Source organism: Bubalus kerabau, chromosome 3 (genome assembly GCF_029407905.1).
Source record: "Bubalus kerabau isolate K-KA32 ecotype Philippines breed swamp buffalo chromosome 3, PCC_UOA_SB_1v2, whole genome shotgun sequence".
NCBI classification, from domain to species: Eukaryota; Metazoa; Chordata; class Mammalia; order Artiodactyla; family Bovidae; genus Bubalus; species Bubalus kerabau.
In genome coordinates this window covers 81,648,144-81,662,841 of record NC_073626.1, presented here as the reverse complement: position 1 = coordinate 81,662,841, position 14,698 = coordinate 81,648,144, and the positions used below count along the sequence as shown (strand labels likewise).

Genomic DNA, 14,698 nt, shown 5'->3' with positions numbered 1-14,698 from the left:
AATGTATGAATTTTTAAATTCAATTCACCAACTGAACTGAAAGTGATGTATGATGCTTTTTCCTCTCCGTTTTTGCTCTATCCTCCGCTCTGCCTAATTCACTCACAGCATAAACACCAGTCAAGCTCCTTATATCAGGCATAGAGCAAAAGGAAAACATCTACAAGGGTTTTTACACGCTGGGAAGCAATTCCTGTCCAGATTCTGAGGAAATTAACTATTCTGATGGCACCCCCTAGTGGCCTAAAGCACTTTTCTGACCAAAGAGACTGCATTCTAACCTGCCTAAAATTTTTAGGCATTAAATTTTTAAATAATGAAAACAATGACCTTACACTCTGGGAACATCTGTCCAGTTAAACCAATAAATTTAACCTTTGGCCAACTGTTCTTTCAGCTTTAAAATAGGAAAAGTAACACCCCCCAATCACCAATCTCCTCGCTGTGAACATGAGCTCCTCAGTACAATAAATTCCCAGTTGCTGCCACTGTTGTTTAGTCCTACGTTGTGTCTGACTCTTTTAGACACCATGGACTGTAGCTCGCCAGATTCCTCTATCCATGAGATTTCCCAAGCAAGAATACTGCAGTGGGTTGCCATTTCCTTCTCCAAGGGATCTTCCTGACCCAAGGATCAAACCCAGGTCTCCTGTTTGGCAGGTGGATTCTTTACCACTGAGAAGCCACCTGGGAAGCCCATATTCACATAATGGCTGTTTTTAAACAAGAGGAATGCAGAAAGAAACACAAAGCAGTAATTGAACATGCATCCTCAAACCTACTTAGATCATCAGGAGTAGGTACGTTAAATCCACAATGTATGTGGTGACACACACAGAGTTCTGTTCACTTCTTCCCAGTTATGCACTTCGACTCCCTCCTGCTTTACTGATCTGGCTCTGAGGAGAACTGCAGGGACCAGTGAACTTTATGGAAATTTCTTCATCGCCCAGAACTGTATTAATTTGACCACAAAATATAATTATCTTCAAAACTGAGATTTTTCTTTTGGAGATGAGTTATATAAAATGCATGTCAGATTACTGTGATTTGTTAACAGGAAATGTAATTTAAAGTGAGAAGTGGTAATAACAAGAAATACCTAAACCATCACCCTTCAACCTCCTGCCCAATAAAAAAAAAAAAAACCATTTGATAGCGGTGCCTAGTACTCAGAACTAGTACCTAGTAGCTCAGAAGAGACCTAACATACTTTAGATCCTTCTATTCTGAAGGCAATGGCACCCCACTCCAGTACTCTTGCCTGGAAAACCCCATGGACAGAGGGGCCTGGTAGGCTGCAGTCCATGGGGTCGCTAAGTCAGACACGACAGAGCAACTTCACTTTCACCTTTCACTTTCATGCATTGGAGAAGGAAATGGCAACCCACTCCAGTGTTCTTGCCTAGAGAATCCCAGGGACGGGGGAGCCTGGTGGGCTGCAGTCCATGGGGTCACACAGAGTCGGACACGACTGAAGCAACTTAGCGATTCTGACCAAACCTGAGACCTTCAACCAAGCTGGACCAGCCTGCAGTTCATAACCACACAGACTTAAAACCCACTGCTGCCCTCTACTGGGCAGACCTGGAACAAAACTAACATCCACCCATCAAGTATTTGAAATCACCTAATTTCTTCTCTGGTTTCTTGATAATGTATAAATTTCAACATTTATAAATTAATGATAAGCTTCCAAGAAGTGGGGGGGAGCAATTTTACAAAAATTCAGACCCATTTTCCCTCTTTATCAACTAAAAGAAGCGACAAAATGGTAGCAAACTGGGAGCCTGGCTTCAGACTTGGCTATTATATAACAGCATGAACTTGGTCAGGGCCCAACCAACCTAGGTCTCACTTTTCAGGTCTGCAAATGGAAGAATCACAACCCAGGAGATATTTATGGTCCTGGTTGCTCTTTTTCATTCATTTTTCAAAATGTATAGCTTTTTCTTAAAAAGCTGTAATAATCTAACATATTATACCTCTATCCTGTTACTCAGGACTTCACTGATTATTACAAGGACTCAATGGACATGAGTCTGAGTAAACTCTGGGAGTTGGTGATGGACAGGGAGGCCTGGCGTGCTGCAGTCCATGGGGTCGCAAAGAGTCAGACACGACTGAGCGACTGAACTGAACTTAGTAACGAGACAGATGTAAACCAAGGGTTTTGCATTGCACGAAGACCCACAGTAAGTATGAGTCCCCCTCTCTCCCTTTCCCACGTCCCCCCTGGGACCAGCTCCAAGATCTTTTCTATCTTGTAGGACATTCTACACCCGTATCCTTAAGTATTTGTTGTCTGCTGCTCTCTGAGTTTTCCAGGTCTGGTGATGCAGGCACTGTATTCCGCACTGAAAGGCAAGCCCATCGGCTGCACCGTATCCTTTTATCTGTCTGCACACCCTACCCCGTGTCCGTTACTGGCAGCGGTGGCTGTGACGGCAGCAGCCTTACTGCAGCAGAAGCAGCAATGGTAGCAGCGGCACCCCCAGCGCCGCAGTGAAAAAGCCTACAGAAAAGCGACAGTGATAGTAAAATAACAAAACTCTACTAGTAAAGCCGTGTGTGTGTGTGTGTGTGTGTGTGTGTGTGTGTTAGTCGCTCAGTCGTGTCCGACTCTTCCAGACCCCATGGATTACAGCCTGCCAGGCTCCTCCATCCATGGAATTCTCCAGGAAAGGATACTGGAGCGGGTTGCCGTTTCCTTCTCCAGGGGGTCTTCCCGACCCAGGGATGAAAACCGGGTCTCCTGCATTGCAGGCAGATTTTTTTACCATCTGAGCCACCAGGGAAGCCCAGTAAAGCCATATATGTGATTATAAAAATAATAAAATGTACCATGATTATGATAATAACTAGATTTATAGAGTCATTTACTATTTTGTGCCAACTATTGTGGTATACACTTCCTATGCTTACCTTATTTCAGCCTCAAAAGCCTGAGGTGGGTTGTTATTACCTTCCCCATTTTATGAATGAGACACCAAGCCTCTGGTGGGTGTTAACAACTGCTAATGCTACCAAACTCCTACTAGCCATTTCTCTTCCCTTTAGAATGCCCAAAGCCCTTTTATCACATTATTCTCTCCGCATCTGGAAGAACCCTGGCGAACTCACCACATTCCTACAAGGAAGTTTACAGGGTTCTCCTTGCGCCCACAAATGGCATGGGCTCCCCCTCCACCACCATCATGTGTATTAAACAGCAGACTGTGGGCTCTGAGAATGACAATTGTGCCTCCCCGACAGCCTGCTTTTCCTGACAGCAGAGAGAAGTGTTGGTCACTCAGCTATGTCTGACTCTTTGTGACCCCATGCACTGTAGCCCACCAAGTTCCTCTGTCCATGGAATTCTCCAGGCAAGAATACTGGAGTGGGTGGACATTCCCTTCTTCAGGGGATCTTTCCGACCCAGTGATCTTGCACTGCAGACAAATTCTTTACCATCTGAGCCACCAGGGAAGCCCCTGCCTTTCCTATTTGTGCTGTTTAATCCTGCCCACCCTCTCTATCTGTATCTCCTTCCTATCCTCTCCCTCTCCTTCTTCTTTCTTCTGAGGTACAATTCAGTGGAAAGAGCACCGAAGCAGAAATAAGAATTGCCTCTTTAAGCAATGTGACTTTAAGCAAATCTTTTCAGCTCTCATGCATTCCTCTGCAGTACATAATAACACCTGCCCTGCCTACCTGTCTTGGAGCACAATTGTTTCAAATAAATAAGGAAGCATATCTGAAAGCAATCTAACAGGTGTGAAAGGATAGCAGCTCTATGTGTATTTAATTCCAAGTGTTCTTAGGCTCTTCACAAACACGTCCCCCACTTCACACAGTGGAGGGGACTGCTGTGGAGAGGGATGCCCTGGCCCGCACCCACTGCCAGTGCCTTGATGAGGTAGAGAACACTGGGACAATGGCGATGAAATAACGATGGTCATTCTTTCCTTCTTTTGGCAGGCCTCCGTGGGCTCCTACTCCATTGTACCCAGAGCAACGGCAACAGCCACCCACGTCACCCCTCCTCCCCCACCTGCCTTAAGGCCTCTTTCCTTGCTTCCTGTTTCACTGCATATTTCTAAATTGCCTGTCTGCGGTAACCACAAGAATTATTCTCCTTATTTATCAATACATGATATCCACAGCAGCCACTGTTGAATGGAGCGCCCAGTGTGAGTCAAACGCAGCACCAGACTCCCTGGGCAGATCCTCTCACCCCCAGGGCAGCACCATGTGGGTGTCCTTGGCTCCATCTGAAAGATCAGGCAGCACAGCCAACAAAGGACACCGATTCAAATGCTTCCGCTCCCAGACCTGGTACAGAGGCTGGAGCAGCACCACTGCCACCGCTCACCTCAATCTGAACATCACAGGCTAGCAAAATGTTCACTGTGTGCAAGGCTGCTGGGAATTATAGAGAAATCCTATCATTTATATCCTATGAATGTACAACCATAATGCCCCAAAGCAGAAATGTTTCCACGAAAAAGGACCAACGACCCAGTACAGTAAATACATTCACTTTACCTTTTAATGTTTAATATAAAGAGGGAATGTAATATTAATGCGTCCTTCCTACTAAAAGCTAATTGTGTTTACAGAGAAGAAGCTGACAGATACTCCTTAAGCATGTGATAACATCACCAGGAAAGGATTAAATCAACAGCATGTGCCTTGTAATATGATACGCCAAGAGGAACATGGCACCACTTACAAGATAGTCCCATCAAAAATGCATACACTGCATCTAATCATGAAGAATTACCAGACAAACCCAAACTACAAAACAGCTGTCCTGTACTCTTTAAAAGTCTCACAGTTGTAAAAGAAAAAGAAAGACTATTCCAGATTAGAGAAGACTAAAGGAGAGATCAAACTCTATGATCCTGGATTGGGTTCTACACCAGGCAAACTATCATTGGCAGAATTTATATGAGATCTGAAAATTAAATAATAGTTTTGCATCACTGTTCGTCTCCTGATGTTGACAATCATACTGTGACATAAGAGACACACTGAAGTATATTTAAAGATAAAGGGCATCATGTCTATAGCTTTGAAACGTTCCAAAAGAAAGCATAAGAGAAAATATAGAGAAATGTTTATACTATTCTGCTAACATTTTTGTAAGTCTGAAATTATTTCAAAATAAAAAGTAAAAACAGTACCAGTTATCAATACATGTCAAGTTTCAAATGTGAACTATAATATTCCTACCTACTGATTCCTGAACACACAGAAGGACCACGTGGAGCCAACAGCCTTGGGTCATTAATATAAAACCAATCTTGGAGACTGATATAACAAATTCTGGAACCCACAAACACCATCCGAGTTCTTTCAGTTCACAAGGGCTTCACCCAAATGTAGCAGTGATAAAATACCCCCTTCCTCCTGATAATCACTAACCATTTTTAACTTCTCAATTTCATAATTAAGAAAATTCAAACCATAAATCCTCCAGTGAGTCTACTCCCCATGAAAACACAGACAACCATATTAAAAAGATACACTGTGTATTGTTTCCCCACTTCATCCCTTCTCTGGCCAACATACTTTTTAGCTAAGCAGTTGGCATTTAGACAGGGTGCCCTGTCCTGCCATGAGTGAGCTTTAGCCACAGCAAATGTATGAATATGAGTGTGTGTGTGTGGGGACCCAAGGTTTATTTCACAAACATAAAACAAAGACATCAGCCAACTCTGATACTCAGATGCTCCTGCAGGAAGTGCACAGAGTCCTAAGCATCTGCATCTGATTCTAACAGAATGATTTACACCTTTTCCACCCAGCGATTCCAGGAATGTTAATGATGGAACAATACTTGGTCAAGCTTTCAAACACCAAAAGACAGCTGGAGACAGGCTCCTAAAAAAGCCACATGAGAAGAAAATAAAGCCTTTTCTTCTCATGCACGAGGATAAGGAATAAGCTGAGAAGTTATACAGCTGCACTTACTCTGTTCTCCTGGGTCATTATTAGCATGTTCTCATTTAGAATTTACAGTGTCCTATGGTCAGTGAAAAAGTTGGCTTAAAGCTCAACATTCAGAAAACGAAGATCATGGCATCCGGTCCCACCACTTCATGGCAAATAGATGGGGAAACAGTGGAAGTGTCAGACTTTATTTTTTTGGGCTCCAAAATTACTACAGATGGTGACTGCAGCCATGAAATTAAAAGACGCTTACTCCTTGGAAGGAAAGTTATGACCAACCTAGATAGCATATTCAAAAGCAGAGACATTACTTTGCCAACAAAGGTCTGTCTAGTCAAGGCTATGGTTTTCCTGTGGTCATGTATGGATGTGAGAGTTGGACTGTGAAGAAGGCTGAGAGCCAAAGAATTGATGCTTTTGAACTGTGGTGTTGGAGAAGACTCTTGAGAGTCCCTTGGACTGCAAGGAGATCCAACCAGTCCATTCTGAAGGAGATCAGGCCTGGGATTTCTTTGGAAGGAATGATGCTAAAGCTGAAACTCCAGTACTTTGGCCACCTCATGCGAAGAGTTGATTCATTGGAAAAGACTCTGATGCTGGGAGGGATCGGGGGCAGGAGGAGAAGGGGACGACAGAGGATGAGATGGCTGGATGGCATCACTGACTCGATGGACGTGAGTCTGAGTGAACTCTGGGAGTTGGTGATGGGCAGGGAGGCCTGGCGTGCTGCGATTCATGGGGTCGCAAAGAGTCGGACACGACTGAGCAACTGAACTGAACTGAACTGATGGTCTGGAAACACCAAATCTCTCATTACCCTTCACCACATTCCTGAGGTCAGAAAGAATTTCCATTTCATAGACAGAAAAATCAAGGTGAAAGAAAATTAAGCACTTTCTTGGTGGTCCAGTGGTTAAGAATCTGCCTGCCAATGCAGGGGACACAGGTTAGATCCCCGGCCTGGGAAGATTCCACGTGCTACGAGGCAACTGAGCCCATGCACCACAGCTACTGAGCCCGCGCACCTAGAGACTATGCTCTGCAACCAGAGGCCCCTGCAACTAGAGAAAGCCCGCAGGCAGCAACAAAGGTCCAACACAGACATAAATAAATAAACAAAACTGATTCCCGAACAATACTACCTTTCAGCAAAAGAACCACGAATGGACCAAATACTCTACCTCCAGGGGAAAAAAACAAAAACAAATATCCTTAATTTCTGAAGTTACTTTTACATCCAAAAAAACAAAATCATTTTATGTCACTAAATTACCAGAGAAGACACACTGGTCTGTCTCTATTTTTTAATGTGCTTTTCCCAAGGAGTCATTCTGGATGCAGACAAGATCACCTACCCACGTGGAATTATGTGGCTCTCAACGAATGCTTCACATTTGGGGCAATCATGAATATGAGAAGCCTCTTTCTCTCACATCAAAAGACTGCATTGATGGGCTCCATGGGCCGTCCTAAGGGCAGCTACAATACCAGTCCCTCTCTCTCTTAAATATGAGGGTTGTTCATGTTACAGAAAAACACGTATTGAAAAACAGCTCTTAACTTGGATTACCATAAGGGAGGAGCAGCAGAGATTATGGTTTATGACAACGAATTTCAAACAGCTTCGTTCCCAAAATGTCCAAAGCTTGGTCAACACACCCAGTTGTCATGTAAACACTAGTATATCAATGAACTGTTTCTGTTTTAAAAACAACAAACTGAGGAAACAAAAACCAAGGGACTAACAAAGAGTAGCCTGTGAGGAACATATCCCCAACCAAGAAACTAGAGTACAGTTAACTAGGGGCACCACAGCACACAGGAAGGGAGACCGCTGAGAAGATGCCAATCAAGACAAGTCCAAGAAAGAGTAACACAGAGAGCACTAGCAGATCCTCTGTATCGATTTTAAATTACATTTACTTAAACACTTTAAGAACCTACATGTAAAGAGTCATCTTACCACAAGGGTTTTCAATTCACATGGTGATTAAAATAGTATTTACTTCCTAGTGGCCACACCTACATGAGGGGTTTCAAATGAGAAACAGCAGGGATGCTTATCAACATCATGAGCCCAAGAGAAGGAGGGTGGTTTATTATTAACAGGAAGCCCAGGAACAAGTATATGCCAAGCATTTGAGAGGTTCAAGAGAGTGACAAACGAGTTTCAAATGGCTTTTCCTTGGCCCACTGAAGCATGCATTCACTGAGTCAACAAACACTTGTGGGCACTTACTATGAACAAGACACGCATTCTGATGGATGCTGTCCTGGTTGGCATACCTGCCATGGAACCTACGGGCAAGGAATGGCGTGTAGTTGAGAACCAACTTACACTGTAAAATGAGAATTATGACAGGAAAACAGCCAACGTAATGAAGCTGGAGAGCCAGAATAACATTATGGGGCCCTTCTCTTTTCTATTATGATGTTTAAAGAACTAACTCACATTCTTCTCTGTGTGACTTTGAAATGTGTGGCCATTTTCCTTTCGAAGGAATGAATGACAAGCCCTGAGGTTTAAGTCTCAGATCAAGGAGCAAACAAAAGGGCAGAAGACATGGTTGGAAAATCACTCCCCAAAGGAGCTCTTTGTTATTTAAGATACATTCAAAATGAAATTTGGAATGCACAGCACAATAATATGTAACAATATGTAATCTAAATTTTAAAAAAAGGGAAGTGACAGCCTGAACAGAGTCTTTGCTGATGGAGTGTCAAAGGAAAGTACGGGTTATGTAGTAAGAACTAGAGGTGCTTTAAGTTTGGTGTACAATAGAGTTGACCCTTGAACAACACGAGTTTGATGTGCAAGTCCATTCACATATGGATTTTTTTCAGTGTTCACCACAGTACAACACAATCCACAATTCAGTGAATCTGCAGGTACAGAGGAACCATATACACTGAGGGCGAACTATAAATTAATGCTCAGATTTGTGACTGCACAGAGGGCTGGCGTGCTGTTGAGGGGTCAATGGTATAAGGCGGTAAGTTGAAATGGTGCCATGAACTTAAGGCTAAGGAGCTTGCACTTTATTGATAGGCAACTTGTTTCCCCCCATTTATTTGCTTTTGTTTAATTTTGGAAACCACTTTTGAGCAATTAAGTGACATGCTTAGACAGTTAATCTTGCACTAGCACCCAAGGTGGAATGGGGGTAGGAGAGTAGTTATTAACAGAAATCTACTGCAAATGTTCAATTAAAAACAGGAGGAAACATTCCAAGAAACGGTGCAGAGGGAAACATGGAGAGGACTCAGAAGACAAAGAAGGCGGCGTCTGATACAAAAAGCAGCCCAGGGTCCTGAGGTCAGGCGGCTCAGGGAGCAGCACCAAACATAGGCAGGTGCGGTCCGGGAGGGGAAACACGCTGCACAAGGAGCCGAGCTGGAGGCGGGAGGGGGAGGCCTGGGCAGGACGCAGGCTTGGGAAAGCCCCTCTGGGAGTAGCTACAGGATGAGATCAGAGGGAAACCGAAGCAAAGGCCTCTGGGGGCACACACTGTACAAGTTAGTGTCTTTCTAACAGCTTTCTTCACCTGTGGCTGACATTCTAGTTATCTGGTCAAAGGACCCCATGCTAGACCCCGACACCCCAGGCAAACACTCTAGGCACCTACTTAAGCCTTCTGGATGGAGTCCCCGCACTCTGGTGGGTACTCTCGACTTTCTGTTGCCTCAAACTGAAGCTCTAGCTTCTCTATGCTGCCCCTTGGGAGGTCTCACTCTGCTGCTGCTAAGTCACATCAGTCGTGTCTGACTCTGTGCGACCCCATAGACAGCAGCCCACCAGGCTCCCCCATCCCTGGGATTCTCCAGGCAAGAACACTGGAGTGGGTTGCCATTTCCTTCTCCAGTGCATGAAAGTGAAAAGTGAAAGTGAAGTTGCTCAGTCGTGTCTGACTCTCCGTGACCTCATGGACTGCAGCCTACTAGGCTCCTCCATCCATGGGATTTTCCAGGCAAGAGCACTGGAGTGGGTTGCCATTGCCTTCTCTGGTCACTCTGATGGAATATCGCTAAATTTTCAGAGCCATCCCAGAGACCAGCCCTGGCTCACGTCTCCACAGTCAGGCCAGTGATCTCCCATCACCTGCCCAAACTCACAGCCTAAGAACCAGCTCATTCCAAAGAATTCTGCAGGTCTAGGAGATGGGCTCAGATACCCACACAAGATGGGTCATTTCTTGAAGTCTATTTTAAAATCTAATATTTAAAGCAATTTGAAAGCATCAGCTAAATGTATTTCATACCCAGTGATTTAGAAAAAGCAGTGTCTAGATGTTAACAGTCCAAGTTACTAACACTTAGGTATCCTGAGATGCAACCTCTCATGCATATATTTCTTGGCCAATTTTATTTACAGAGCAGACAACTTAGATTCATGTCAACTTCCCCTGTAAGTATTAATTGTAAAAAGGAAATAAAAAGAACCTTCCCCTTTCTAAATCTGTGCCTACATCAATATTTTAAATTTAAATATCTAATACAATTTTAAAATCAAACTAAACCAAACCAAATCTGAGGTTAAATTTTGTTAAGTTTCATACCATAACAAAATCTGTCATTACAAACAAGAAAAACTCTGGGTCAACACATAAATACACTCACACATACATACCATTTAAAAAAAAAAATCTAAAACCCAGTTTTTAGGTAATTATTAATATAATTTAGTTAACATAGCATAGACTACAGAAAAAATCAAGGTCTTTTATGAGAAAAGAAACTATGTCACTCAGATATTCAAAATAACCATTAAAAACGAAAGTTTTGTTTTTCGTTTTGTCATTTCAAGCTGATTAAAAATGACTGTTCACCTTTGGTAAAATCCACCCCCCAAAAAAGATATTCAAAGATATTTTACCTCTCCAGTGTTTTAGTCTCAACACAAGCCCCTACCCTCCAAACTTCTTTAAGCAAAGCCAATAAATGGAAAATTGAAATCATTTTGAGTTTCACATTGTTTCTACACCCAAACACATAGCTGCAGCCTGAGGTAACCAAAAGGCAAAATGCAGTTATCTGAGTAATCACTAACCCAGTAATCTCTAAATACACACCCTGACTATGTGGAAATCTTTTTTCTTATTCTTCTACAGGCTCCACTTCCCTGGGTGGGGGAGAGGCTCCCACTGGGGCCAGAGTGCTCATGGCGCTTACCTTTTTGGCTCTTTGGGCTATGTCTGGTGTTCTTGTAAGCAGCTTTTCAATCAGGTACTCTCTGTTCTGCAAAACAAATATTCCCAAGGTTTGACATCAAATATGATACACTGAAATTCATAGTGATTTTAAAAATAGCAGATTTACTTGGGTTTTTAAGCATGTTACCTTGGCTTTCTGGAAGAATTTGCATTTTAAAAGTTCTGCTGCTGTGGGCCTGAAAGATCAATAATAAATTAGAGTTGAAACAATGACCACTCAATAAAGACACTGCCTTGATGAAACAACTTAATCCTCGAGTCTTTCTGGAAGACCAGTTTCAGAAATAGCAAACCACAGACTAAATTCATCGTAAGCTGGCACCAAATAAACTGGTGCCGATCTTCCAGTTCTTTTCAAACACCTCAACTGCAAAACACATACACTCCTGTAAGTTAAATATGCGGGGCATGATCAGCTTTCCATCCTCCATCCTCACACATCACTAAGTGAAGGCAGGGTTTCTAAAGGTGGCAGACTGACACGTCTGTGAGCTAAATCCCTGTATTATTCAGAAGCAGGACAAGCGGCGGTATGACCCTATCAAGGAAACTATGTCCACGGTGTTCTCGATTCTCCATGAGCGGCGGTGGCTGCAAGGGGAGCACGCATGCGTACAGGCTCTACCCACCCACCGAGTCACCCTGTCTAAAGTGTACTTGGACTACTGTTTTTCAAGGGAACATAAATGTGACAGTGACTAACAGAATGAAAAGTCACTTAAAAGCATTACGAGACCAGTCTGATTGTTTCCTCGTGTGTCACTTGTTTCTCTGTCCTGTATTTCCCATAAACTGACAGTTGGGTCTAAAGGCCTGGCTAGGCTGACACAAGTATTTGGGGGAAGAACACTTCATAGATGATGCACATTGTAATTACTGCAGTTCTGGGAGGCACATGATGATAGGTTATTTCAGCGGGACAGATGTTATGTTGAACCACTTGGTCCCCAGGCCCGAGATCTCTCCAAGGTAAGTCTGCCCCACTGCAACCAGCAAGTTTTCTGTTAGATAATACTTTGCCATGATATGCATATCCTGTCCTGGAGAATCTTTCACCGGCTGGTTTTAGCATCTTTGCCTTAAATAATTATTTCATTGGAGGTGGCAGGACACTGATTTTTCTACTTCTATCATTCCTTCTACATTAAATAACTGGCACTCTTCCACAAAGAACCACTTCCTTCATCAACAGTTCCTGCAGGCATGCAGAAAGAATCACATAAACCTAGAGGACAGACAGACAGCAAGATAACTGGGCTGCTCTCTTAAAAATGCTGGTGTCGTAGAAGAAAAGGGGAGGCGTGAGGGGACTGTTTTAGATGAAAACAGATTTAAACATAAAACTAAAATCAACGTGTGACCCTCTCCTGAGTTTTGAATTTTAAGAGGAGAAGAAGCTACAAGAGACATTGAGAAACAGAGATGGGTGAATGTGCTAGGCAGCGGACAATTTTAGGAAATTTCTGTTCATTTACTTAAGCGTGGAAAAGTATTTTGGTGATGGAGGAATGTGTCTTTATTTGGAGGGAATGCACGCTGACGTCATAAGTTTGTTCCTTATTTTCTGTTCAGCCAATAAAATGTAGATAAATAGGGACAGCAGATATGAGAAAGGTGAATAATTGTTGAATCTAGGTGTTTACAAAGATGTAAACACTGGTATTTTATCATCTTTTCTGTATGTTTTAAATTTTTCATAATAAAAAACTGGGAGGGGGGAAGGAAGCCTGACTGAGTATCATTAGGTCTCTTTTCAGGCAGTGATTGTTGAAGTGCCTAAGACTACTGTGCTACGGAATCCAAGTTTACAGGGAGTCCTCACACTTAAAGAGACTGGAAACCAGTGCTCTGAACCAGGAAGCCCCACTAAAATGTTTCCAGGGACCCAGCACACAAAAGAATTAGGGAACGTTGTTCAGTGCGATGGTGAACAAACTGTGACAGTCTGCAGGGGCCACAGACTGCATTTCTGTGCAAAGACATTTTCTCTTTAAATTGTTACTGTGCTTTTGCTCAATTTCAAGTGGAACACTGGTTACAAGTACCTAATAAAGAACCCCAAATGGCCATAGCCAATGCAACCAGCAGCCTCTAATTGCTAATTTCTTTGAGTAAACAAAGGTCTACATGACAGGTGGGCCACACTTTACATTCTGTGTTCCATATTCCTTGGCAAGTTGATTCAAATTCAGGAATTTTTACCTTGGACCTTGTTTCTGTACTTTGCTTACCAGGCAACTAGAACTAAAAAGGATAACTGAAGTGATTTAACTTTGGTTGCTTTTTTTTTTTTTTTAAACGTAGACTACTTTTAAGAGATCACTGGTAGAGTTTTTTGCTTCCAGCAACTGCAAATTCATCCTTTCACTCTCTCAGCAAGTATGCAATGAACACCTGCTATTTGTCAGGTATCATGCTAATACTAGGCACACTCTGATGACGATGACAGACATAAACACCACCCTCGTCGGCTTACAATCTGGCAGATAAGAGACTATGCTGTCAGGCGGGGAAAGGATGGTCAGAACACCCGAACACATGGGTTGTGTCTGTGGGAAGGAGACGGCTACTGAGAGAACATTCAGAACCATTACACAAGGGACTGGGTATGTTTGGCAACTTACGCTGTGAAACCAAATTTCAAAAACCAAGACACGTACAAAATAACCTAGATTTAATTTTTCAAAGTGAAAATAAAAGAAACCTAAGAAAATTAAGATGATGAAGGAACTCAAGGCCACTCTTTTGGTTGAAAACCTCCACTCTCTCTAGTCAAAGGGCTTCCCTGGTGGCTCGGATGGTAAAGAATCTGTCTGCCATGTGGGAGACCTGGGTTGGATCCCCGGGTTGGGAAAATTCCCTGGAGAAGAGAACGGCTACCCACTCCAGTGTTCTTGCCTGGAAAACTCCATGGACAGAGGAGCCTGGCAGGCTACAGTCCCTAGGGTCACAGAGAGTCAAACACGACTGAGCCACTTAACACTTTCATTTTTTTTCTGGTCAATACTGTTTTGACACAGTCTCCCGGCTAGTCTCTCTGCCACTTCTCTCTTCCTCATTCTAACCCAACATCCACACTGCTCCCTAGCTGGCTTCTAAGCAAAAACATTTTCTTATCCCTCCTAAAGGATTTTAGTGGCCTGAGATCCCAACCCCTCCAGCCTCACTTCCCATCATGCCCCACGCCAACTTATCCTCCAAACACAGTGATGGTCTCACCCACGCCTTGCTCTTTCATGGCAAAGCACACTGCTGTGCTTCAGAATTATTTGTAACCAACTGGCACACCCTTGCTTATCCATCAAGAACCCATTTAAATGGCATCCATCTTCAAAGACACTTCTCCCAGCTCCTACAAGTAGAATTCATTGCTCACACATCAATCCACCCACACTCATTTTGCAATTATCTATTTCTATATCTCCCTGACTCCACCTCACTAGGTTATAAGCCCTTCCAAGGAAGGGACCACACAGTGTTCATTTTTTTGTAGCCCCAAAGCCTAACACAGACCACAAAACTGCTATAGCTCAATTTCATGCCAGAATCAA

The 14,698-nt window shown here is 43.2% G+C and overlaps 1 protein-coding gene across 9 annotated transcripts in view; it reads right to left on the bottom strand.

The window, feature by feature from the left end:
- STK39 (serine/threonine kinase 39) overlaps positions 1 to 14,698 on the bottom strand; it is a 320,485-nt gene that overhangs the window by 172,419 nt on the left and 133,368 nt on the right. For all 9 annotated transcript variants that reach the window (XM_055572347.1, XM_055572346.1, XM_055572348.1 and 6 more), the window contains 2 exons: positions 11,275 to 11,323; positions 11,107 to 11,172 (listed from right to left, as the gene is read on the bottom strand). In XM_055572347.1, the coding sequence (XP_055428322.1) occupies positions 11,107 to 11,172; positions 11,275 to 11,323 (115 nt within the window). The remainder of the gene's footprint in view (positions 1 to 11,106; positions 11,173 to 11,274; positions 11,324 to 14,698) is intronic.